General features: G+C 38.9%; 2 protein-coding genes across 3 annotated transcripts in view; both read right to left on the bottom strand.

The window, feature by feature from the left end:
• rnf11b (ring finger protein 11b) overlaps positions 1–2,239 on the bottom strand; it is an 18,377-nt gene extending 16,138 nt beyond the window's left edge. For both annotated transcript variants that reach the window (XR_009925451.1, XM_062424996.1), the window contains exon 1: positions 1,690–2,239. Coding sequence is in view for 1 of the 2 variants with exons in the window: in XM_062424996.1 (XP_062280980.1) it covers positions 1,690–1,812 (123 nt within the window). In the remaining variant the exon portion in view is untranslated. The remainder of the gene's footprint in view (positions 1–1,689) is intronic.
• A 1,761-nt stretch (positions 2,240–4,000) lies between these two features.
• ttc39a (tetratricopeptide repeat domain 39A) lies at positions 4,001–27,604 on the bottom strand. Its single transcript, XM_062424997.1, has 20 exons — positions 27,545–27,604; positions 27,328–27,378; positions 26,824–26,877; positions 18,934–19,038; positions 12,707–12,838; positions 10,872–10,912; positions 10,512–10,579; positions 10,335–10,399; positions 10,139–10,238; positions 9,550–9,615; positions 9,102–9,210; positions 8,956–9,023; positions 8,799–8,858; positions 8,375–8,536; positions 6,623–6,714; positions 6,153–6,273; positions 5,822–5,933; positions 5,491–5,605; positions 5,103–5,219; positions 4,001–4,884 (listed from the first exon to the last, which is right to left on the bottom strand). Exons 1-20 carry the CDS (start codon positions 27,580–27,582, stop codon positions 4,770–4,772), a joined length of 1,791 nt encoding a protein of 596 aa, XP_062280981.1. The 5' UTR covers positions 27,583–27,604; the 3' UTR covers positions 4,001–4,769.
• Positions 27,605–27,983: the final 379 nt, after the last annotated feature.

A 27,983-nucleotide genomic window follows, 5' to 3' on the forward strand; every position in this document is an offset into this window, starting at 1 on the left:
GTGTGCCAGACATGACACACTCATAGTAGGCTGGACAACAAGGGATCCTGGCCCCGTTAAGATATCATCGTTAACGGACTGATAGGAAATGACAAAGATTATGAATCAGATGTTGAACGTCTGTTAAATCAAACCTCTCTACCAGTTTAAATTAAAGAGCACTGTCATGTGAGTTTTCAGCAGTAAGCCTGCAGCGATCTGCGTACACCTTCAGAGCTGCTCGGGTACGTCATGAAAGATTATCATTCAAAATTGAACAAATATAAGGACCAATAAATAGTGAAATATGGGAGATCATGATTTAAAATTAAACATTTGGCCATTGCAGATGTTACTTTTCTCACAAACTACTTGGAATACAAATAATACAAAATTAAAAATACATAGACCTACTGTTGTACTTTTCAAAGATGAAAATAACACCAATTGTGAAGCAATATGTCACCAGTTTGAACAAATGGCCTTTATTGTATATTTTTACTGGTTTTAATAGGAGGACACATTTAGTGCTGGCTCCAGTGTTTTCGTGGAATTTCTTGATATCATCACAAAGATAACCACACTGACCTCGCCAATGATGGCAATAGAGTGGCACCTAATAAAAGGAACAAAAAATGTCACATAGACCAATCATATGTGGTAAAAATGAAAAATTACTCATGGTTAGACGCGGGTGTAAATTTCCCCCATATACTGGGTATATAGTGAACGTAAATAAGATCTACAAATGGGACATATGAAAAAATTCTTATATATCTGTAATTATTTTAAATTATAACTATTCATACGACTATCAAATAGTCAAAATAGTGAAAAAAGTGAAATATGCATCTCGCATGATAAACAACAGTACTGACTTAGACCAACTTCAGTTTCCCATGCTTTAAAAACACTTATCCTAAATCTACAGATAAGGCTTGGCTTAACCTAGTAACAAGCAAACTGGCTGCCAAGGCCTTACATAACACATACCAGCCACTTCTTAACATAGAAAAACACACAAGAGTAAGGTAACAGCACTCTTATATTTACAGATAAAGCACGGCGTAGTCTATGTGTGTATGTGTGGATGATCTAATAAGGACACCAGACAAACAAAGTAGCTGCCCTGCAGGGAATTAATGAATGAAGCAGCTGATAAAGTTATGAGAGTCACTCTTTTACAAAACTAAAAAACTCACCCTCCCTCTTACAAATAGAGAGCTGGGGTTTATTTAGAGCCCATTAAAGCTGCAATTCAGACTATTAAAGTGATTGAGGCTGTAACACATAACACATGTCTGTGTGTCCTCTCCATTGAGACAGACTGGGTGTGAATGTTGACCATAACAAATGGTGATATAGAGGGACGAATCATAATATGACTTCAGGGCAGTGATAGACGGAGACAGGATATAACAAAGCGGATTAGTGTCAACGCCATACAAGGACAGGGTCAGTGGGTTGGGCTGATGCTGGACCTGTAAACAGCTGATCCGGCCTACCATAGGCATTGTTTGTCTCACACCAATTTCTTGGCGTCTCTATCAGCTGCTCAGATGCAGGAATTCACTAAACGAGACAGTAAAAAGAGCCAGACATGCTACCTATCATCTAAACATAAGGTGTTAAATTATTCAGTTAACGTGATGGCTAAAACACAATGATTATCTGGTCATGCGTTGGTGTGAAACTGTTGGCCAAAGTTACCTGATAGGGGGGCGGTGGCTCCTGGTCGGGGTCAGCACCGTCTCCGTAGCTGGCCCGGTCCGATTGAGATTCATGTAGCAAAGAAATATCATCCGAGGTCGGAGATTTCAGACAGTTTCCCATCTCCTTCCTCTTCGATTAAACTCCCCCCTCTCTGTGTCTGTGCTTTTTCTAATATAACACGGCGGGGGCTTCACACGGGCCACTTTCACAGATAACGGTAGTGGATGATAATGCGTTTTTCCATACACAGCTGACAAAAAATTCCTCTCCCAGACGACGGGAGGGCTGCTCCGTTCAACAACAACAAAACATCCCTCAGCTAGCAGCTAGCTACACAAAGAGCTAGCCTGATAATGCCAGCTAGCACTCGCTGGGAGAGCATCTACTCAGTTGGCTTAAAAAATCCCGACTGAAACCACTTGGCAGTATTGTATACCCGCGGACGCAGCGAAGTGGAGCAACTACTGATACAGCTCATTTAAAATGACAAGGCTAACCGCAGTTTTCCTGGCTGAAACCTCCCTAGCTGTCAGGGACTTTCCAGCTTTTCAGCTGCCTAACAACGACAAAAGGTGGTGATGTAGCAACACCAAGCCCCGCCCCCGCCAGGAGACTAACCAATAGGCGTCCGCCGACTTGCAGACTTTTTCTTCGCAGTCAATCAGATTCGTGGTCACATTGGCCTTCAGTGAAAACATAAACACAGAGTTAAAATCGATAAATGAGTCGTTGTGGTTGCAATTTCAGGGCAGTTTTTGCTGTTACCAGTACTGAAAATGTCACATGGATAACCACACTTTCACACTTTCTTGCTGGTTAATCCAAGTTTTCTTTGTATTTTAATTAAATACAACGTTTGCACTATTCCAATACCCCTCGTCATCATGAATAATGCCTGGCTGCCATTGCTTTACATTATCATCAAGATGAGATGACTTTACCGTATCTAGTGGATCAGATCACACGTACGAGAACAAGGAGTGCAAAGACTTGCAAGTATGCGTCTTTGTTCTGTAAATAATATCACTTTGTATTGTACTGTACACATTGTATTCTGTACTACTGTTTGTGGTGCAAATGGGGGGGAAAAGACAACACAATATGGGATGTTTTCCTTTAGTTGCTTCTTATCATTTCATCTTAAATTACAATACAAACGTTCAGTATATACAGGAATGTCATTCTGCTCAGTGGTAGCCGTGCCCAGTAAAATATGTTGATCGTAAACATCACAATGCCAATAGATTTGGTTACAATTTCTTTCAGCTATATCAGTAAAAGGGAACACGAAAAAATAAGATTAATTAATTATTAGAAAATAAAATATGAATTGTTATTGGAATATTCCAAAGAGCGACTGCTGTTACAATAATAATAAGAAAACATTTCCTCCACCTTTAAAAACATTTAAACTGACTCCTAAAGTCATCATGTTGAATCCCAAACCTTACTCTAATCATGAATAAATCAGCAGTGCTCCAATTCCAACACGAGTGACACCATATAAGTTTCTAGGTTTTGGACAGTCTGTTGCTGGGACACTGCTCTTCAAATAACCTAACCTCCAATACAGTTAGAGACGACCCCCTCTCCATCTCATTTCAATCATGACAAGTATTTGTTCATATACAGATTAATATTATTTGACACGTGATCGTGCTGTAATTATGATGTTCAAGTCCTTTTACAGGTGGTTGCAGTCTAGCATGGCTGATACAGCAGCAGCAGAGGTTGTTTACAAAGCAGGACGTCTGTAGTGGTTTGCCGTTCAGAGCTTCATCGAAAGATGCAACAGGCGGACAGGCACGCAGTCCTTCGCTGCTCGGCGTGAATGGCCTGTTTGTTCAATCTCAAGTGCTGTTGGAGCCTGTCCCACACACCAGGAGGAGAAAAGGAGGGAGTCTGCCTTTCTAAAAGACACATTCATCTGTCCTCTTAAAACGGGACAATTTGTGTAAAAGGTGCCATTTACAGTATATAAATGTAGAGAACAACTCTCACTTTAAGTCTGATAGGCATTTCTTTTGACTTGAGAGTTTGCATGTGCTGGCTGATTTACAAAGCCTTGTGCAAAAGCCACATGTTAAATACAACATGATTATAGCTTTGATCATCTCTGAAAGAAAGTATTCCACATTTACTAAATTTGTCTTTTAGTGTTTTCAATTTGCTTCAAGGAAAGGAAGAACATTATAAATAAACAATAGTAAATTCTCAGAGAAACAAAACGAACCAAAGATTACGTAGTGTAAGAGAAAGGTGAATCCAACATATACAGAATGTTTGTCTATGTTGGTCATACTGGTTTTGGTCAAAAACACCAATCGTAGATGAAAGCCTGACCACCCATCAACCAAAGTTTGTCAAATGACACAGTCCAAAGCACTCATCTCATGGACAATGTAGCAAGTTGCATTATGTGATATATACCTGGTGTCACACTATGTGAGCACATAATTATGTGTCACCTTCCATTTACTAAAGGGACTTTACTAATTATATCCAAATAATATTAAATTGAAGAAGGGGGTGGCTGTGTAGCAACAAGATCATATGATGCTGCGGGCCAGGTTGAGTCAGTATCAGTAATTTATAGGGAGCTCTTTGTTACTTTGGCTCCACCAAGTCCAACCCTACTACCCTGCACTGAGCACATTTTTATTAGTGGATGCCATCTATATATTACATACATTTCTATTTGTTTCCTACCCAAGTGCGCCCCGTATGGGTGGCCACAGTGCTAGATAAACAAGCCTGCTAGAAGCAATGGTTGATAAATATAGGCACATTTCTCAACTTGTCTCTATTTCAAATAACACAAGGAAGTGCATTTCATCCAATATATCTCTGGACAAGGACGTGGTAAACCTGTCTAACCCCATCAGGGCCATATAGAGCTGTAGTCGCCTGTAAGGGCGGCAAACACAACAAAATTGAGCATCCCTCTTCCCCCTACCCTCCTGATGAAAAAACAAATCACACGCCTAAATAGGCGGGGCTGGGCTAAGCTGAGTGGTGCATTGTGGGGCTGTGGAAACAGGAGGCTGGCTCAGCTCTAGTGTGCCCTCCTCTGTCTGTTATGGGCTAGAGGGCACATGGATCCCATTCTCTCCGGTGGCCTTGGCTTTGTGAAGAGCAGCTTGGATACGGAAGTGTGTCCGTGATTCCATGGAGTAGTTTTTGTAATTTTGCCTGAAACAAAGCAAGAGAAGTGATTAACAATCACATCAGTAATCAATAATCACTTTATAATTTCACAATAGTCCACGTCATCTTTCAGTTGAGCACTGACCATAAGTATAGGGCAAAGTTAACATTTCTTTCAACAGGCAAGTGGGGGATCATTGATTTAACAAACTTCTCCACTAGTAGCTATGACTTTAATTCATTTTATTCTTTGAAAAACTTACTTTGCTGTTTCTAGGAGTTTGATAGCTTCATCAATTCTGCCTTGTTCCAGACACAACAGACCATGCTCCAGCAGGGCATTAGGAACCAGGTAGTGGTCATACTTGATCTGGGTCTCACTGTAGAAAAATGCCAAACCAGAGTGGAAGTGAAGTAAGCATGAACAAAGATTCCCTTCAACAGTTATGCAGAGTGTTTTTAGAAACAGAAAAGCCTTTATTCACAAGAGAATGCACAAAGATTTTGATCAGGCTTGATGATGACACAAAGCAAGAAATTGGAGCATATCTGTTTTTGCTGTTTTGTTTAATTATGTATATAATAATAATAAAAGGTGAGATTTATTGTATATAGTGTGCATGTCTGTGTGCATTACTAAGACATGCTTACTTGCAGAGGACAAGGGTAAAGTAATGTTCGGCCTCCTCCTGGTGCCCAAGGTGTTTGAGACACAGTCCCTTCAGGAGGCTCAGCAGGCACTGATCGTCTATGGAAAACTCAGTCCCTGACAAAAACACAAAAGTGAGTTAGGCCCAGATTACAAAATAACAGGCCTGAATGAAAATTCTCAATAATTATATCTGCAGAAAACATCCTTCTCTGAAATGCTGGGATTTAATTAAGAAAAATATGTGGAATCAATTTCAGCATATTAATGTCACAAATAAACAAAACAATGATTTTACTCTATAAGAATCTTGAAGTTGATGATTTTGCATACTTTGGCTGCTCTCGAGGTTAGCCTGTGCCTCATCCAGTGTTTTCAGCATGCCTTCAGTCAGATCTTTATGTTTGCCGATGACTGTATAGCCATTCCAGATGTACATCATCTCCTGGATAGGTATAGATACACGCAAATCATCCATAACAACCAACAATCAGTGAACTTTGATGGATACAAATTAACTTAAAAAATGAAGGCACTACATGACATTTCTGATCAAATTACTTCACATATATGATGCAACAACACACTGTATGGTAAAAGAGGAAAAATCTAGTTGTGTTACAAATGCAGTGTGACAAAGCAGACGGCCTCGTCCAGTACTGACCAGTGGAGGAGCAGGAAGACAAATGGGGTTTTCTGCCAGGTAGCGGCGGGCTTTCCTTATTGCAAACTTCTCTGTTGGTAAAGATTTGCCTGCTATTTTCTGCTTGAGCCCTGGAACCTGCCTGAAATATACAATATGATGACATTTGTGTTAGAACACAGTGACTACTGATTACACACTGTATGCAGCAGACTGTTTAAAAATATCAATTGTCAAATTACATTTTATATTACCAGAGTATTTATTCAGCTGTTTACCATAAATATATACATTGCATATTTTTGTGCCCCTAAAAGTTTCAATGGCAAAACACCAAAAGTAAAATTTGCTAAATTATATCTCTTATATTAGTTGATATTCGCCATGAAAAACAGTTGTCTACCGAAACAAGATATTATGATATTACAGATTTATCACTTTCGCAGTGAATCATCTCTATTTCACTGTAGTTGCTGTGGGTAGTTTCATACCTGAACAGAGTAAGCGCAGTCTCCCCGAAGGTTAGGCAATCATCCTTAGTCAGCATGCTGAGGTAGGCTGCTTTCATATAGGCATAGGTAGCCTGAGGGAATAAAAAAAAGTAGTTATTACTGCAATCCCATCTATCTTTTTGAAATGAGTTGAGGAGGGAAAGTTTAGAGAGCCAGACCAGGGTTCCAGAGTTAAGGTCTATTTTTTTTATCTTGAGTCTGGTTACAAGATGTGTTTGTACTTATTTTTTATTTTATACAGCTGCTGTTTTGCCTTTCAAATCCAATTAAAAATACATAGATTTTGGCTTATGGGTTGTTGCTGTCAGATGAAAATATTGCAACAGATTTGGTGAATGTTGTTTTTAATTTAATAGCAAAGATTACATGTTTTTTTTCTATGAGCTGAGAAATGTTTATAATATTTCTGTTTAAAAATATTTTTTATATGAACAGTTTGACGTTAGTTCATGAAAAGGTCACTAAACAACAGAAGCATGCTCGGTCACTTAACATCTGCATTTTCTTTAGTAAACCAGGATATATTTAATCCCTCACCCTTTGGACTTGCAGACTTTATCGTACCTACTGTGATGTATTCACATGTCATCACATCAAGTCTGCAAGGGCACTGGGCCGCGAGAGGATAAAATGCACTCTGAGATGGAATAAAGACCTCCACAGTGTTTCCGTGGAGATAAATTGAAATTATCATTTCAAAGTGTTTTTCTGAATGTCTCCTAATGGTTTTGATATGCGTGTGTCAGCTGATACTTGTCAACAAATCTGGTGAGAATACTTGGTGAGATTTTCCCTTTACATGAGCTGCTAAGCACTGCTAATATTATGTTTACATTAAATCCTCACTGTGGAGGTTCACATTGTGGACAAAAAAAACAAAAACCCTTTTCCCATGCAGTTTCACAGATTATAATAAACATTTTAAGCCCATAAACCTGTTATTCTGTGTACATTGTACTTCACTACATCGATTCATTTTTTAATAAAAGTTTTTAAAAAAATCAAATGTCAACAAAAGCAAATATTTTACGTAGCCTATTACTAATAATATTATTATGATAATTATTGATTATTTGTTATTGATAATAATAATTAGTATTTACTTTACATCCTCACTTTAAGGCCTATTGTTGCAGGATTATGGAACTTTTTTGTTTCGTTCTCTGGAAGCCCTCAGCAATCACAGACTTCTCAGGAACACACCTGTTCCACAAGTCAGCAAGTGCAGTGACGTCCAGAAAGTTGGATTCTTTTTGTCTTCCGGACATTTGGATTCAGCCTACAGCGATGGCCGCACCCCAATCTGCTGGTATTTTTATTTTCCTTATCATTTTTAACCATTTCCTATTTTATTTTTGGGTGTGACTCACCTTTCCTCCTCTTTCACATTCACTTCCTGCCCCTTCTGTAACTGTCTGCATCGCCCTTGGTCTGATTAGTCACACCTGATTCCCATTGTCCCCCCCTCTCCTAGTGTATTATTGTGCATCTCCCTTGTTTCAGTTTGTCTTTGTTCCATTGTGACAAGAGGGCACAAGAAAGCGTTTATTTCCTGCATTAACCACCGAGTGTGTTGCTTAATCCCAAAGTGGCCGCTCACCCCCTGACCTATCCATTTTTCATGCATTTGCGCATTGATGTAGGGGTAGGCTTTGGAAACTGCCTGTGTCGGAGTCATGCCATGGAGTACTTGCCTAGTGGTTCCCTTAGTTCATATTAGTGATGGCTCACCTTGGACCAGGAGTTCTCCTTGCTGAGCAGGTCAGCGTAGAAGTAGGCCATCTTCCAGTGCCTCTTGTACGTAAAGCACCACATTAGCTCCCAGTAGCACATGTGGTGGAATTGCTTCCACTGCTGCTGAGCCTCACAGCACTCCTCAAAACGCTTAATGGCCTGGCCAAAACATCATACACACTCATATTCATTCATTTATTTTTCTTACACATATTCAGTTTGCATATTGAATAAGTCAGTGATGAAATCAAATGTATTGTCTTCAAATGCAGTATTTGCATGGGTGCTTTTTTAGAGTTAAATATGCTACTGCTTTAAAATAATTAAAAAAATATCTGTTTTACTCGTTTTATCTTTTTGGTAATAACAATCTTCATTGAATACTAATGCATTTTCACATCCATTACAGTCTCTCACTTACACCATCCAGGTTGCCTTTGATCTCCTCTATTCGACCAGCAAAGAACAAGAAAATGGATCCCTGGGAGAGAAAAATCCCACAGCATGTTTAGCAACATCACAGATCAAATCATTTGGGAAACTTTGAAAAACAAAAACAGTGCTTATTGCTGTAAAACCTTAGGATATTTCTTGAGATATGGCTGCAGCAGTTTCTCTGCATCTTCAACGTCTCCCTCCCCAGTGCCTGTAAGACACAAACTCAACTAAGATCCTTGTCTGTATATGCGGTCAGCTGCAGCTATGTGTATGTGTTCTTGCTCACCTAGTATGAAGCTCATGAAGGTGTGATAACAGAGCAGCAGCATGTTACATAAGAAGGACCTGAATGTGCTTTCTGCACAGCCCTCCTGAAGCTGCTGGAGACCAAACTCCTGCAGGAGCATACACATACACACAATCACACACATGCAAGTGCACAAATGAGATGAAGGCTGAATTGAGTCCCCTTTCATTATCCAGGGTACTATCAGGCATCCGATCTGAACAGAGATAGGTCACAGACAGGTCTGTGCGCAAAATATGCAAATGCCACAAATTACAGGCAAGTTTTCCTGTAAAACAACAAACTAATAGAACACTTTCCAGTGTCATTCACAAAGCACAGAATGATCCATGTTCTCTGTTGAACATCTCTAATTGGACATATTACACCCTTCACACTCCTCCTGTCAGCCATAACTGGCCGTCACTTGTCCGTGTTGAGAGCTCACCTTATTACCCGAGAAACCAACAAACTCCAGCAGCTTGAGTGTCCTCGTGGGCAACATGGAGATCATCTACAGAGGAGCAGAGGAATGAAAAGGCTAGTAATAGGATTACAGGGTCCTTTCTTTGGTAATACAACACCAGTGGTTTGCAAGGAAATACAACATACAAACATATGTACAGGGGCCAGTAATTATAGATGTTTCCAAACTACAAAGCTTTCTCTGCAGATAAGTGAAACAGTCAAAGGAACATGTGCAAATGTCTATATAATGTACATTTCTCGTACTGACAACTTATTTCAAAGTACTTCTGAATCGCCTAATTGGTGGCACTATTAATATTTGAAACTACTTGAAATTCAAAGTAAAAAAGAGCAGATGAGCAGTGAACTTTTTCTGCCCTTCTCCTGTTTTTATGTGTTTGTCGATTTCCAAACATTTTATGAAGTATCAATTAACAGGTGTTCTTTTTTAGGATTAAGCAAGAGACAATCAGGAAGTTCTTTTTACCCCACAGTTTTGATGTGAATAACTATTGTTTGACCTCTGTTTAATTACAAATGAAAAGTACTACATTCGGCTGTTTACTTACTAGATTAAAGGCTCCTACTCCCAATTTAACACCACCCTCAAAATGTCCATGGTTATCACCATGGGTGTATCCAGTGGACTGGAGGACTGTGTGAAGCTCTCTAAGGTCAAGATAAAAGGAGCAGATTAGAGAGGAAAAGTCAATATGTGACAAGGTAACAAGGAAGATAGAACAAATCAAGAGTTTGGATTCTCACTTGTATGTCTGGTAGCTGTTCCTCACTTTGATTCCCCCTTTAATGAAACTTATCATATTTTCATCCTGAGCAGACAAGGGGCAAGAGACAAGTGAAGGAGAAAATAATGAGTTGTAGCATAATTTAAATCATCAATGGTGGCAGATTCAGGCTATCTGAGAAAGCCTTATTCCTGACCTGAAGAAAGGTGAGCGCTGCCCTCTGGAGGAGACACTCAGCATAGCAAACTTCAGCATGGAGTTCCTCTGAGGTGAAAATGATTATGTCACAGTTATCTTCAGTCAGGCAGCCTGAAAGCTCAGCAGAGCCCAGGCACTGCACCATAATGACCAGAACACACACAAGCATACATACATACACATGCACATATAGTACTTTAGCAAAAGTGCACATTCACCCAAAGAAAAAGAAAAATCAAACTGGTGGTCACAACTTTTAACATGCACAAACATTCAAGTGCTCCTTTATACTGACATCGGTAATTATGAATTATGGTGACACATTTTACTCTTTTTGTCAGTACAAGACTATACTGACCTTCTGAGAAGTTTTTGGAGAAGCTTGACTTCTTGCGGTGCCTAATGAAGAAAGCATACAAGTTGTGTATAGTTATTGTAATGCACTGTTCCGCGTTTCTTCTCTTATCTTGTTTCAAAGCAAATCAATGACTCAGCCTCATTCTTAGGAAGACAGGATGCTGAACTGCAGGGTGAAGTTACCGCAAGTTGCTGACCAAGCATTTATGTCCCCATCAGTAATAAAAACCTTGAAAAGAAGAACTGCAGCACTGACCTCAGATCTGTTTGGTGTGGTGACAGTGCTGCAATACCAAAATTGTGTGTGTTTATAAGGGGTGGCGTGATGAGTCCAGCTTTGACTCTGAGTGGTATTCATGACTAATTCTCACAATCCCTCGAGGACAAACTGTGAGAAGCAGTTATAACATTTTTTCAGGAAAAAAGCCCTGGATGATCTCCATGTCCTCTGGCTTAAGTTGCATGTTACTAATGGGATCCAGAGTCCGAAAAATACAGTATTATTTGCTATGTGTGTGTATAGTAAATGTACAGTAAGTAAAGTTTATTTATATAGCACTTTTCACAGACACCAGTCACAAAGAGCTACATAGGTTCACACACTATATATAAATAAATTCAAAAAGAATAAATAGAAAGGAATTAAGAATAAAGAAAAAGATAAACAACAAATAAAACACACAGGAGACAAAAACAGGCATAAAACACAAGTAAAATACCATGTTACCTAAATGCCTGTTTGAACAGATGGGTTTTTAACTGCTTATTAAAGAAGTACACAGACCACATACTTTTAGAGAGCGTATTCCGATTACTCTGATTCAGCTCTTGACACAACAGACCTGAGTCTGGCTATGTTTCTTAAGTGAAAGAAACATAACCGAGTCAGCATCCTAATATAATCATAAAACTCTTGGATTGGTCAAAAATCACACCGAGATTATGCGGACCAAGAAGATGAGGATAAAGCAAAAAAAGATTCTGATTGATCACTAAATAAAAGTTATCAGGGGCAAGAATCAAGGCTTCAGTTTTATCTGCACTTAACTGCAGGAAATTAATTGCCATCCAGTTCCTAATTGTATTTAAACAGTTTTCAGTACAGTCTATCAAGCTCATCAAGTTGGAAGGATAAGTATAAATGGATTTCATATGTGTACAAATGATTAGAGATGTTGAAACTGTTGATAATCTGTTCTACTGGAAGCATGTTTATGGAGAATAAAATAGACTGATTACGGGGGGACGCCACATAACAAAATAGCGGTTTGTGACATAAGTTCTCCTACGACTGAAAAAATGTTATCAGTGAGATACAAGGAGAACCACCATCCAATGCAGTCCCAGAAATGCCCACCAGGTGTTTTAGCCTGTAGATTAATATTTGTTGGTCAACAGTATTGAATAGTGCACTAAGATCCAATAAAACCAAAACTGAGCACTCTCCAGCATCTGCAGCCACAAGGATATCATTTGAAATGCTAAGGAAGCCATTTCAGTGGAGTGTAATTAATGAAAACCAGTTTGAACAAGTTGCTTTTCAACAATCTTTTCTAAAATTCTGGAAAAGACAGGGAGTTTAGAAATAGGGCAACAGTTCTCTGGCAGGGAGGGTTCTGGGTTTTGTTTCTTCAACAAAAGTTGGACAATAGCCTGCTTAAAATAGCTGGGGACATCCCTGATAAAAGAGGGTGGTTTCATAACATTAACTGAACAGGGACTAATGCATTTAAAAACCTTTAAGAACAGAGAGGTTAGTGGGACATCTAGTGGGCTTGAAGAGCACAGCCCATCATCAGCACATTATTTTATTCTGGCGATGTGGGAAATTCTCACCGCTGACAGATAGCCTGGGCCTCCTTCATGGTGTTTCCTGCAGCCAAGATGTGATGAGGGTCAAAGGTCATCATGGCCTGCATCTCTAGGATGGTGGCATACGTCAGGGCATGATACATGCTGTCTTTGGTTCTATAAAAGAAAAGACAACATGCAAAATTAGTTTTAGTTGTTTTGTCAGAAACAGAATAAAGGAAGTAACACATGCTTATCAAAACACATATGTGCTCTGTTTCTGGTGTGAACATGGAAATGACAATTGGAGAGAAACCTTTTGTTTAACTGTGACAACAATTGAAGATTCATACAGCAGTTATGTAACCATGTAAAACATATGACAGAGGAACAATGTGGATACAGATTATAGTCTGATACTTAATTCCCACTGACGACAGATGTAATTGTATACTAGAGCCACACCTCTACACACACAAAAACTGCTGGTGTCTATTTATATCTACGGTTTTTGGTGCGTCATGTCACATTCTGCATTTAAGAAAAAAAGTTGCTTTTACAGGTTCTAAAACGATGAAGGAGGAGCTAAAGCGTTTGGCGTCACAGACATTTTTCTGGTAGAGGCTCTTGTTCCAGTTATAAATCATTATTAAACCTCATTGCTAAAAAAAATCAACAACAACAAAAAACATGGCATTGTTGTTAATATGCTAGCCTACAGCCTACAGTCACAATTGATGGTACAAACAGCCTCATATAAACTGCATCTACTTTACTTTGTCTTGATACAAAAGGACTACAGACCACACACGCAGAATTGTAGCAGCACACACAAACATACGCACAAAGACGTGGCAGAATAATTGTGGTAAAACATAAAGGCTGAGGTGTGAAGGAATGCTGTCAGTCTGCATAACAAACAACAAACATTTCACTGCTGCTCACTGCAGATGGACTGATGTGACGAGTCTCTGTGATGTTACTCTGAGCTCAAACCAGTAGACTTTTACAGCCACATAAACTACATTTGTGTTAACAGCCCATGAAAACAGAGTAATAGGGCATGCCAATTAATGTTAATCCTGTTTAATTTACTTTTCGTATTAGCAATTTTGATGAAGAAATAAAATATTACATTTTAATAATAAATCAAGATTTTAAAAGATTGCAAACAGAGTTTGCTGAGATTCAACTCTCCACCTTAAAGAATACAAATTATTCATTCTGTTGCTGCGTCCAATCAGGAAACAAGAACCAACTCAAGCAAAAGCGGACAGTCAGACAGGGCGGGGATATTGGCTTAGAAGCAGGGAGATTTGCCTTTCTTACATTTCCATTGCATCAGGCTTATGTAAGAGTGCCCAAACCTTTTAGGAGGGAGCTGTGAGGTAAATTGAATTGCTGTTACTTGTGTTGAAAGTGGCAGAGAATTCCAAATATTTCACAGCAGCACTCAGATATATTTTAGTCAACATCATCTCATGGCTGAGGGATACAACAGCTTTCGTCCTTCTGGTGGCACTGAAGCTGGCTCTCCCACATATTTTCAGTAAAATGTTCGCTAAAAAGTTTTGGATGCATGAGTTGACGCACACCTTGTCTTTCGTTCTGCACGTGTTAAAAACAGGAAGTGCAGAAAGAGTAGGGGCATCACAACATGCGAAGCAGTTTATTTCTGTCCATTTACATCATTATGTTCATTGTATTATTCTGAAATGAGATATGTATCATCTGAAAAACAGCAAAAAATGTTATGAAAAAGTGAGCACAGCTTCTAAAGGAACAATATCACCAAGTCTCTACAAGAAAAAGCTTATCAATTGCTGTATTGTATGTCATGTACAGCAAACTTCCTGCACCCACTCATTGCTACAGCTGTGAGGAAGAGCAGCAGAGTGGGAGTATAAGATTGCACTGTTGTGGCTGTATTTGGTCTGGTGGCATGTTTGAACAGAGAGCTGGCAAATAAAACTAAGCCTGCTGTTTTGATGAAGAAAAAAAAAGGAGTAGAGGAGTCTGACAGTAGCTCAGAGTCTATGACTCATAAGCCCGGGTACAGCAGAGCCTAAAATATCTGGACGTGTATAAACAACAATCAATTATAACATTTATGTTTTAAAAAAAACTATTTATGTTATATAAATAACACAAACAGCTAAATAATATAAATACAGTGGTATAAGTTGCTCATGGATATTAGTTGAGTCCAAACTAACTCTAGTCGGGTATATCAAAGTTAGCTGACAGCCTGTAAACAGAAATTAACCATGACAAATGGGGCCAGATGATAAAACACATTTCAAAACACAACACGACACTCATAAAACTTCTAATTATGCCACAAGAACATCAGACAGCACATCTGCAATACATTTCCAAAGCTTGATTCTCCTCTCAGCCTCTTAAACTAATAACAGCTGTTTTGTTTGGTAAATGTTACATACATATACGGCCATGCTCATACATTACATTACAGTCAAACCTCCTTGTGTCAGAAAAGTTAAATATTTCTTTCAGACCAAGTTTCATCCCATTCAACATTTTCTGTTTCCAATCCCTCCAATGTGAGGATTTTCTGCTTTTCACCATTTTATATCTCAATTTTATAATGTCACATTGGTTCCTGTGAAATTTTGATGACATTTTAAAAAATCATTATTAAAGAATAGAATTCAATAAACCCTAAATTAATTATATCATAAATCAATAATGAAACAAATAGTCACAGCCTTTGTTCACAAAATAACAGCCAGTGGCTCAGACATGAACTCATCTCACTGAAAAGGAATTAATGTTCAATTCCTGGCCCCACTCATCCCCATGAGAAATATGAATGTTGTGTCCTGCGAGAGTGCTCCCACACTCATAAAAAACATAGCATCCATATGTGTATGAGTGTGTTTGTGTGTGTGTGCGCACTGCAGAGCTCCAGTATACCCTGGTCCCACCTAACTGCATCAGATCACAGCTGGAGGAGGGAGAAAGGAGAGATGGACCCCAACCGGTCGAGGCAGATGGCCGCCCACTTTGAGCCTGGTTCTGCCTGAGGTTTCTTCCTGTTAAAAGGGAGTTTTTTCTTGCCATTGTCGCTAAATGCTTGCTCATGTGGGAATGTTGGGTCTCTTTATAAATTAAAACTTGAAGAGTACGGTTTAGAACCTGCTCTATGTGTAAAGTGCCTTGAGATAACTTTGTTGTGATTTGGCGCTATACAAATAAAGATTGATTGAGATTGATTGATTGATGGACTAAATAAGAAAGCAGACAAACACTTTTGAGAACGAGGAAAGCTTCATGTTTCACATCTGTAGGGCTTTTTGTTCCCTACAGAGTCCTTCAGTGTTTATCTCTCTCATGTAGTGCTGCAGATGTCATCACACCTTACATAATATTACATATTAGAGGCCCCGAGCCATCGCCTTTCTTACAAACCTCAAAATGCAAATTCACTGCATCCCTACTGTCTACTGAATTCTTTTGTTATAATGACAGAGATGCCGGATAGAAGGAAACAGCAATTGTTCAGAAACTTGTGTGTATTTAATCTAACTATCACTAAAAAAAGACCACAACTGTATCTGAGATCACAACGATGCTCCTCATTAATATTGTACAGGCTTCTTCTCTTTTCTCTAGTTCTAGTTTTAATCTCTACTGATTTCTGGATTGTAATACTCCACTGCATGTGCAAAGCTAACCACCTGGGATCACAACAGCTGAAAACATACATATTTGCAACTTCTGTTTGTTCAGGAGCACTTCAGCAACTGGAAGAGGCAGAGATAGCATACACAGAGCTGTGGGAAGAATCCTGAGACAAAAATGATGACACCTGCTGAGCTGCTGAGCCTGCCAAGCATTAGGTGACAGCAGCTCGAGAGACTGCCAAGGTGGATTTAGACAGATTTTCCTCCAAGTTGGAATTTAGATACTAAAGCATATTGTGTTTATGACACCAGGATAGTCACTTGGCAACAGAGTATTTATGTAATGGTCCAATGAAAGTCTGCATAATCGAGTCTGAGCCAAAAATCTAACTAATTACATTACTTAGAACATTTCCGAAATTCCTAAATGCACCGTAACAACTATTATCAACAACTAAAGCACCAAACTGACAATATCTGTTGCACAAAGAATGTACAGGGTGAGAGGAGGCTGTTCTTGGTGTATGCCAGAACTGAAAAGAAGAAACTGGGACTAAGGAGTAGTCCACAACCCCAGAGAGAAGCAAGAGGGTGGAGGATAATAGTGATGATACAATAAAGGATAAGAGGAGTGACTGAACAATGGAGTAACATGATGACACAGTGTTGGAATACAAAACTGGAGGAGGTAAGTGTTTGTGAATAGAAGACAAAGCAGCATGTCAATCACGTAAAACCTACAGCAAATAACCAAGTAACTTGTTTAACCCTCTCAGTCTGGTAAATGTTCCAAGTTCCAAGTTTGTCACACAGGCTGTCTGTTATAAACGTGTAACAGCAACAAAAGACATTATAATTATAATTGTTTTCATAATGTAAATAGTACTTTCCATGACAAGTATACTAATCTTGATGTGTAAAATCCCTGGAGTGCCCCTTTAAAAGTATTGGTGGTATATTGATTTTGGAATAGGTATCATTTAAAGGTGTAAATATGTACCAGAAGCAATGGCATTTTTGACACTTTATTGAGCAGATAAAAATAAATAAATGTCTATTTGGGGAGGCAGATTTTTATCTCAATTGTTCAACAGCAAATAATTTAATGTGCTGCTTGACAAATAGTGTTAAATCAACAAAGATGATTCACTTACAAAGAGTTTTGACATTGCTGCATCATCAAAAGATGGACAGCCATTAAAGAACAGGGTCACAGTTTTTCAAGTCTGTCTTAAAACAACAGTCAGGTACCTGAATGAACACTAAAAACTGATTTTCTTGCTGGAATCCTCCTGCTCATACTGGCTTTTAGAAGATCCCTTCATAATGTACTTACACTGTAAGTGATGGGGGCCAACATCCACAGTCCTCCTTCTGTGAAGAAATGTATTTGAAGTTTATCTGAACCTAATATGAAGCTTCAGGCAACCAAATTAGTCAAATCCTGTAGATATCTTTCGAAATTCCTTTTTGTTACTTCCACCACAGCTCAACAGGGAAACACTCTCCGAGGAAATACTTGAAAGATCATTTGAAGGGGATCTCTTAATAGCCAGTATGAGCAGGAAGAATTAATACAGCATGAAAACGTTTTCATTGATTATTTGGGCACCTGACTGTTGTTAGAAGACTGACTTGAAAAATTGTGAACATGTCCTTTAAAGCTGTCCTATGATACAAATCCCTGCCCTCTAATCTGACTAGATTTTGAGATTACTTAGTGCTATCACTAGCAGTCCTGCTGTCAAGCCTGGGGCTACAGCTGTATGGGGTGCTCTACGTTAACATTAGCAGAGAAAAGCTAGTTAGCTAACTAATGGGCACGTCTCTCTTGCAGAGACACCATAACTACAAGACAGGGAACAATTAGCACACACCATTGATATAGAGAGTCTGCATTAACTGTGGATGCTGAAGGCTAACTGCTTAGCCACTAAACTAGGCTAATCTTGTAGCTAAATTAACAGGGCAGCAACAGAGGCTACCCAATAATGCTAAATTACTTCTGAAAGAAAACTAGCAAAGTGTAGACAGAGAGTGTAGACAGAGAGTTTAGACAGCGGTCATCAATCTCACAAAATTCGGATACAGTGTAGTATCAGCAAAGTAGCATGCTAATGTGCTGATAATAAAAATGCTAATATACTGGTGATAAGCTATAATGTTTATCATGTTCACCATCTTAGTTTAGTGGTTTAGCATGTTAACACTTTCTCATGTGTGCCAAACAAAAGTGCAACATCTATTAAGAACAGGTGTTACTAATGACATCAATGATGGTGCCGTTATATTGAAGTGTCCCTGTAAGTCAGCATGCAGAATACCAGGACCCTGAAACTTAAGCAGCTAAATTGAATTCAGCCATTATCCAACTACTGTAATATGTCAAATTGTCCTTAATGAAAAAAGGCATATTGCATGTGCATGCAGTTCCCTCCTGAAAATGTTTGCCTTCTGACGTCTAAAAATGTAAAAATACCTTACTAACAACAGCTGTTTGCATGCACAAAGACTTCTGTTGGCACTGATTCATTATATTTGTCGCACAGAAGCACAGAAGCCAGATGGGCTGGACCGATGCTACAACTCAGCTGTATTAGCTTGTGGCGCAGGATGTGCTCCTACCTGGATCTGAGCTGTGTCTGCGCCTTCTCAAAGTCATTTCTGAGGAATAGATCCAAGGCAGCCATGCAGTCCTCAAGAGCCAGCGACAGGTCAGACCGCGAGCACCTGGTGAACACAAACAAACACACAATGTGAATGATGAAGGCAAAAAGTGCTGAGTAAAGTACATTCTTGGTTAATTCTTGGCAGTATTCAAATGATAACACCTATCAGTCTTATTAAAACAAACAGCTTTTAAACCGGCTTTCTGCTGGACAAAAAGTCAGTCATACACTTCAAATTACATTTTTACTGAATTAAAATTCCTCGAGTGGTATTTTTTTAAATGTAAAACTGTGGAGTCACTCTTGAGGATCCTCTGCCACCAACCAGTCTCTCTTTCTCTGTCTCTGTCTCTCTGCTGCAGTGACCCTGTTCTCATTTTTCATTCCTCCAAACACTGACCTACTACAGAGAAAGTGGGATTTTGATATTTCCTCTTTCTGTATTTGTCTTGTCTATTAAATCCTTTATTTTCCTCTGCTACTTTACCACAGGAAGAAAATCAGAAACCCAGGCTAACAAGCGCTTTGCTGTTAGTGTTGTTGCTGGTTGCATCACATTGCACATTACAGGCGGAAACAGCATACATGACAGTACTTGTACAAACTAAGGCAGCAGTTTTGGACAGGATCATTTATCATGGTGAAGATGATGGCTTAAATCAGTCCTGTTTCCTTTTTGTAAATACAACAATCTGTTAAGTCGTCTTTGTGAAAGCAAAGAAATGCTCCTAATAATAATGTTGCTGAATTCATTACACAGTGCCCATGACCCTCACGAGACATGAGAATAGTGTGGCCAAACTGACCACAAGTCATGACTAAACATCAGGCTCTTTTTATTCATAACACACTTTCCCTCCTCTTCAATTTCACTTACTGTGCTGATAATGAATCTGCTTAAATTGGGGTTTTATTTCTCCACTTCAGGGTGAGAAGAGCACACAGCATGGGAAAAACACATTAGCATTTAGCATAATGAGCTGAACAAATTAACTGGTAAATATGAAACTGTAATGGCTGATAGGAGTACTATATTAATGTCATCATTAAGCTGATTCATTGTGTCTTTGTTGCTTTGTAGAAACCTACTTTTTCCTTAGATTCAGTTGTTTATAATTTATGTTCTTTTGTATAACAGAAAGCTTGAAAAAGTAGCACATTTTATGAATTATTCATCTGATTTGTATGTTGCTGGTTTGTTTTTGTGAAAAGCAAATATGATTTCTGTTTTGTTTAATTTTTTGTTAAATGCAGTTGGAACATCCAGGCCACCATATTGATCACATGAGCAATGACAGTTCCCCATTTATATTTAACAGCTGGAATGCGGTCAGTCAGTATTACGTCTTTCACTCAGAGTTGAGGATGTCAGCAGCAAACATGCATGTAAACTAAGAAAAGAAAACGGCACAACTAATCTGTATAACTGCGATGACTAATAAATAGCATTCACTTTACATTCCTGTCCATTAGAAACACAGAGGAACTAGAAATTCATCATACACTACTCATCAGACACACATACAGAGCACCATAAAGGAGGACACACACTGGTGTAGCTCTGGCTAATGACATGCGGGTGACTGCTCTGTTCACCATATGACCAGCAGCAAACTGTGCTTCCTGATAACAGCACAGAGATCACAACGACGACTGCTGTTAGTGCAACATATGAATGTATGTGCTTTTTGGTGGGCACACACACTCAATAAATCCAAATGAATTAGGTACCAGAGTTGAAGTTTTAGGTGTTCTGACATAACTAATGAGACAAACAAAAAAAGTTACCATTGAGGATTTGTTTTATTTTCCATGTTTAAGAGGGACAAGTGTGATTGTGCTTTAAATCCACAGTTAAAGAGGTGCTAAATATTCTCTATTGTCTCAAGTCAAATTTATAAATTTAAATACTACTAGAATACACAGTGTTATAGCAATATCAACATATTTAATTTACATTCAGTCATGTTACAGTTGAGTGCCGATGAACAACATAGCACGATCAATAATTCAATCAACTTTGAAAAAGAGGACATTGAAACGAGGTAACGTCCTGTACAGCATGTGTATTGATGTCATTGTGATTTCAAGGATAATGCTGTGGAGTCACATGTCTTCCCCCAGTGGCCACTGACTAAATCCAACCAATCCATCCAGAGCTTTCTCTGCTGTGTCGAAACAGTTTCTCTCCATACGAGTAAAGGTGCAGTGACTTACAGAAGAACAAGAAGGAATTAGATGAATCTCTGTCTGTTACAAACACTGTATGGTGTGAAAGATTGTATAGATGCCATTGGTTTTGGCAGCCATGTGTTTAGGCACAAAGAAACTTAATCCAAACTTAGCAATTGTTGCTATCCTTGTGCTAACTTTTTATTTACTATGTAAAATGAAGATATTAGACTCCTACCTTTCCCATCAAAGCTACATTTAACCCAAATCTTAACCTACACCCAATGTTATCCTAAATCCCCAGTTCAAGCCCCACACATATTTATTTTGCATGAATTAGTCATGTGAAAGAGGTTCTATTCCAGCTGGAGTTTGATCAACTGTTCAGAGTACAAGAATAACCTAATAAATAATAAATATCAGTAATTGTCAAGGCATTATGGCAGTTTGGAGAGTTTGTTTACTCATCTTATAACGAGCAGGTACACATGAATATCATGTTATTGCTATGCCTAAATATGTTAGTGTTTCTGATCGAAATTCTAGTTGTTTAAATTGTTTAGATCCAAGATCAGTAAACTAAGAACGGTGAGATATCACAATAATTTCCTTATAGTTGGAAACCAGCTCAACTGGTCCTGACTGACTGGAAAGCATCATTTTGGTTGGACTACCCCTTAAAAGACTATGTGAGGGGCTGCAGATACTGAAGAGGAAAGTGAGCATAAGATTATCACACAGTGAATGACACTCCTTTAGACGGAAGCAATAATTGGCAGTTGTAGGAAAGAAAGAAAATGCATCACAGCCCAGCACAATGAGGATAGTCTGCTAGGTTCAAGATGTACATACCACACATTGTCCCAATAATTTAATGTAATTTCAAGTCAGCAAGTCTGAAATTCTGGGCTGATTTCTCCAGAGAGCAACTTGCACAATGATGATCATTATCAGTGAGGCACACAAACACACACACACACACACACACACACACACACACACACACACACACACACACACACACACACACACACACACACACACACACACACACACACAACACACACACACACACACACACACACACACACACACACACACACACAGATAAAACCACTTAGCAAGCACACAACCACTATGCACAACCCCACATGTGCTCATACACACCAATATGAAAGTACACACACCTACGCATGAACACTCTTCCAGGAGTGACGAAGCATTTATCGACCCTGGTTACCAGAGCTTTCGCCACATTTGCACCAGCTGGTATAAAATGTACGGAGGCCTCTTAGCATTGAGCTGCGACACAGATGAGCTGGTCTATAATATACCAAGCAAGTTTGTCCACATGCCTGAGTGTCAAAACTGGAACACACACACAAACGTAGTTCCCCTCACATGATAATGGGAAGAGAACATAAGGCACACACACACTGGCTGTCATACATCGACACACTCAATGACACACATGCCATCTCAACATGCAGCAGTAGTGAAGTATCTTACCCATTTGACAGTGTCTCTTCCTCTCCTGACATTTTCATCTGGCAAAGTATGTGTATGTGTGAGAGAGAAGGAGAGAGAGAGTGAGAGAGAGAGAGAGAGAGAGAGAGAGAGAGAGAGAGAGAGAGAGAGAGAGAGAGAGAGAGACAATAAAAAATGCAGAAGTGAAGGTCTGGAGGCCTTTCCAGCAGTGCGGTATAATGGTCTGTCTTTCTGTAGCAGCAGCAACAAGAGCAGAAGCAGCAGAAGGGCAGGCGGGTGCAAGACAGAGAGAGAGAGACAGAGAGAGAGAGAGAGAAAGTATGAAGGGGAGAAGGAGGATGGAGGAGAGAGAAAAAGAGGAGGAGGGGGAAAGACGCAGCAGTAACAGCAATCTTTAATAAGATTGGGATGACTATCACACATGGGGAGAAAAACACATTCACACACACACGCACACACACACACACACACACACACACACACACACACACACACACACACACACACACAAAGTCTGTCCCACCTCTTCCGATAATGACCCTCATGCCACACTGCTCATTCTCTACTCTGATTGGTTGATGCAAAAACTCATGGGTCGGGCTAAATGCCCACGATACACAGCCTGAAGATTTTTATATAAGATGTGAAATAACAAAAAAAAATTCAATAAATAAATAAAACATGCACGCAATCAGGGCAGATAGGAGAGCGAGAAAAAAATCTAAAAGATAAATAAGTTACAAAGGCTGTTATAAACGAGAGAAGTGAAGGTTTAAGGTGGAAAAAAGAGAGACGTATGTACGGTGTGCTGTGAGGATCTCAGCTGGTCCAGCCTGCTGCAGTGGCAAAGACTGAACACTGCAGCGACCAAACAGTCCAGAAATAGAAGACATAGATGCAGCACAGCACAGCAGCCCAGAGAGGCATAATGTGTAATCATGAATGAAACAGCACCAAGAGTTATGGTGTTTGATCATCATAAACAGCAGCACTCCACATCAGATTGTGTGTGTTGTGTGTGTGTGTGTGTGTGTGTGTGTGTGTGTGTGTGTGTGTGTGTGTGTGTGTGTGTGTGTGTGTGTGAGAGTAAGAGAGAGAGAGAGAGAGAGAGAGAGAGAGAGAGAGAGAGAGAGAGAGAGAGAGAGAGAGAGAGGGAGAGAAAGAGAGAGAGAGAGAGAGAGAGAGAGAGAGAGAGAGAGAGAGAGAGAGAGAGAGAGAGAGAGAGAGAGAGGACTGACTTGACTCACATCTAGAGACAGCTTTTGAGCTAAACATCAGTATTTCTCACTATGTTCAGTTTTACTAGTTTCAAGGCCCTGCCACTGTTTATGCTGGCTCACTGACAAGTTTTACTGATACATGTAAATGGAAAAGAGGCATCGTTAATGCTATTAAATTGACTATGACAAGGCAGAATGTCGGCTTAATTACACTATGACAAGGCAAAACGTCTGCTGTGGAAATGTCAGAAAAGTGCTAAGATGATTAATCCTTCCATAAAGTGACAAGCAGAATAAAATACACTTTTTTTAAACAATCATGTGTCAACAAACAAATATGTCAATTTTAACATTCAATCAGCACATCTGACTCCCGCACATCTAACTTCCTTCTGTTAATAATAATCCGTATATGTGCACTAGATGTTTGTACATCAAACTTGCACAACTGGAATAACCTTTTATGGAGCCCGGCGTAAAAGTTTGCTGCCAAGCCCTTATTGACCCCTATCATACATTGTGGTACTCCAGAGCCGATTACATAACTAAATCTTAAGTCGACTGACAGAAAATCATTTGTCAATAATCTTTCTAACTAAAGCAACAAATCTGTTTGTCTACCTGTCTTTTTGTATGTATGTTTGTCCTTTGCATGTCTTGAGAATGATTCATCTAAACTACTTCATACCTGGCAGGTGGATTGGAAGAGAATCAAGGATGTCCAGTTTGGCTTGTCGTAAACATAAATGCTTTTTAGGTATGTTTAAGACATAGTGCAGGATGTCTCAACATTACAGTTCATCTGATCAACTTCAGCTCAACTCAAAATTGTGGTCTCCAGATATTTTGCGTGTGATGTGTTAAGGGAGCATTGGTAAATTCATCTACAACAACAACAACATCTACTGATAACCTGCATGTGAGCCTCCATAGCCCTTGTTGTGAAAGTTTTTTTGTTGTGTTGTCCGCTCCCTTATTTTGGTTTGGATTTGGGCTTGAACATTTCCAGATGCCTTTGAGAGGTTGACATTTCAAGTAAGGAATGAGAAAAAAGAAGTGAAATCATATTACTGCTTTTTATTTATGCAGTAGTCGGAAGTTGGCCGAAACACAGCTTCTGGGGGTTAACCAATCATAAGACACTCATGCGGGGGGTATAAGATAAATAAGGAGCAAAGATATGAATGAATCGTGCAAAGATACGGAGCACCAGATTAAAGGTATAGACCTGTAAGTGTGCATTATATGTCCCCATTAATCATTAAATTGTTTTTTAATGCAAAATTAGCACAATAGCTAAAAAAGTGTAAATGTGCAGATTACACATAACTACACACACACACACACACACACACCATTAGTAACAGTGATCACATCAAGAAAAAGCAAAAACGATTGCAGTGCAGAAATATGAGGGGAAATCCATCTATATTTATAGACTGTAGTAAAAAAGAAAAAGTTGTTGCTTCCATCTCTCGTGTGTGCTGTGAGGAGCACAGAGGGTCATGAGTTTTGGAGATAATTAGATTTGATGCGCTGCCGTCCTCATGGTGGAGAATTGGATTTGGCAAATGAAAAACAAGGATTTATGACTCCAGGAATGTTTCAAACAATTTAGGTTATTAGTTTTAATTTAATAATATGCAAATCTTCATTGTTATTGCGAACCACACAATACTGATTCATCCTAAACATTTATAATCTCATCTCCACATTACATACTAATTCTAAGCAGGTTTTACATTTTTAAATGTATGGAAAAGTGTCAAAATTAAGTACACTTTAACAAGTCAACATACATACTAAACTATGTTGATGGACACAATTGTGCCACCATCCAATGCACAAAGGTGGTGCAACTCACAGCTATAATAATTGTGGATGCTGGTTAGACAGCTAAAGAAGTATTATAACTGAAAATACTATTTGCTTTCTCTCTCAAAATGAAAACAAGAGTTGATTTCTCTTATAATGACTGCAAAAACAATATACCATAAAAATTAGTACACAAAATAATACATACTGTACAAAACCAATACAGCAGTGCAGTATGAAATAAAGTCACAGCAAAGGTAATTATGTACGGTGTGTTTTGTTGGAATACTTTGATCATGTTTCTACCAGCGTTGAGTAGCTCAAGAGCCCCCCCCCCCCCCCCCCCACTGTTGGTTTATGGCACAAAAACAAGGATTACTGCTATTGTTTCTAAGAGAGCCTGAACGATATAATGGTCAGCCAATAATATTAGCCTAACACAGATATATCATTTTTGGCATATATGTTGTCTGATATGTGCTGATAGAAGTTACCTAGGCAGCATTTTATGTGAATTTCATAATTCTTATTTAAAGTTTAATATACGAACATACACATTTTTGGTTGTTTTTTTATTTATAGTTATTTATAATAATTAATTTCCCAGTGAAGTTTATTATTTTATTATTATTTATTATATTTATTACACAATGCGAAATTGTGCAGATGCAGATACAAGCTGTAAGTCTTCTTATTGAACGACTTGTTTTGTTTATTAATGTTTAATACTCTTTTTCTTTAATTCCTTGTACTGATCCATATCCAAACAAACACAGGTATCCTCATTCTGCTACTAACTTTTACATACTTTAATAGTACTGTAGATACTAATATGTGGAGAAGACTATTGAATCATATTAGAATATTACATACCTTGGCAGAGAGGGATGGTGTTATTCTTAGTTTCTCTCTGTCTGAATTACTGACATGGCAAATAGCCAGTTACCGCCCAATGACCTTTACATCAACATGTCACTAATATGTCAAGGAGTCCTGCAAGTTAGCTGAAACATAGTAACGCACATTTGTGCAGTTACTATATAAATTACTGCTCATAGTTTTCACCTCATTGTTTTAAGTTGATTTACAGCACAAAAGGAGCACTGGCAGGCTTTGCTTGACATCGTTCAGAGTTAACTGTCTGGTCTTACCCATTTGGTGGATCAGTTGATTCCAGATCATCTTTGTTGTCTGGTAACTGCAACCTGAAACAGAGGAACAAAATCCAGGCTGTTTAGAGAAAGGTGGGCGTAATCTCAAGGGATGAAATCCAGCTGAAAGGCCAGCTATTATTTGAAGAACATGATCGTGAGAGCAATAGAAACACCAGCACTTATATACGTGGAAACTCACACACTATTTGTTTCTTGTTAATGATTTATTGAGGACATTTGTCGACATATTAACTTGGGCGTTTTGGAAAAGAGTCTTTGAATTAGTCAATTAAGTGAAAAGTGTTAGAGTTGAAATGGAAGAGCATACATCAGAGTTTGACAGAAAGATACAAAACTTTTACTATAAAAAAAATGACTCAAAATTGCAACCAATAGTCTGCTTTTATCTGAGTTGATTTTGGCAGCAGGTGAAGAATTCATTATAGAAATAATTTACTTTAATGCATGTCCCTCAGTGGTTTTCAACTTGAAGATACTTACTTGAAGTCTGTGATGATGGGATCCAGGTCTGGACTGTTTATGACCGACACCCTGGGGGGAAAAATAGCTATCAGTCTGTATGTGACTCAGCTGTTGGAGTTACAATGCTCACAACTACATTTGTTATTACATTGTAATTACATTTGTCATCAGGGTGCGTTGTTCTCTTTGTGGCACTGCTCAATGTTAATGACTGTAAGAGAACATGTAAATTTACCGGCTTGGGGAGTCCGGGCTAACCGGGCTGTCCGGCATGTCTTCTGCCTGCACAGCATCCCTGTGAAGAGGTCAAAGGTCAACTTTGAGAGAGTATATGAATGAATCTCATGATGGTGGGAAGAGTACATTAGTTGGGGTACTGTGAGTCTGATCTGTAGACGTGAAGGGGGCTGTACAGATACTATGAATTAAAATAACAGCATAGAAAAACTGCATGGGTTGAATAAGAGAAGGTAAATTATAAATGTATTGATCAGCTGAATGGAGAATTGAAACAACAACAACAAGCAAATGTCAGCATAAACACAAGAGCAAACGATCTATCATCCTTCAGACAGAGAAGACTGCATCCATCTCTTTAATTAGCTCAAATAAAAGATGGCAACAACCCATGCCAAGTTCGGACTGAAGCTGCTCTCTATGACACTTCTTGCTGT

Source organism: Scomber scombrus, chromosome 8 (assembly GCF_963691925.1).
Source record: "Scomber scombrus chromosome 8, fScoSco1.1, whole genome shotgun sequence".
Lineage (NCBI taxonomy): Eukaryota > Metazoa > Chordata > Actinopteri > Scombriformes > Scombridae > Scomber > Scomber scombrus.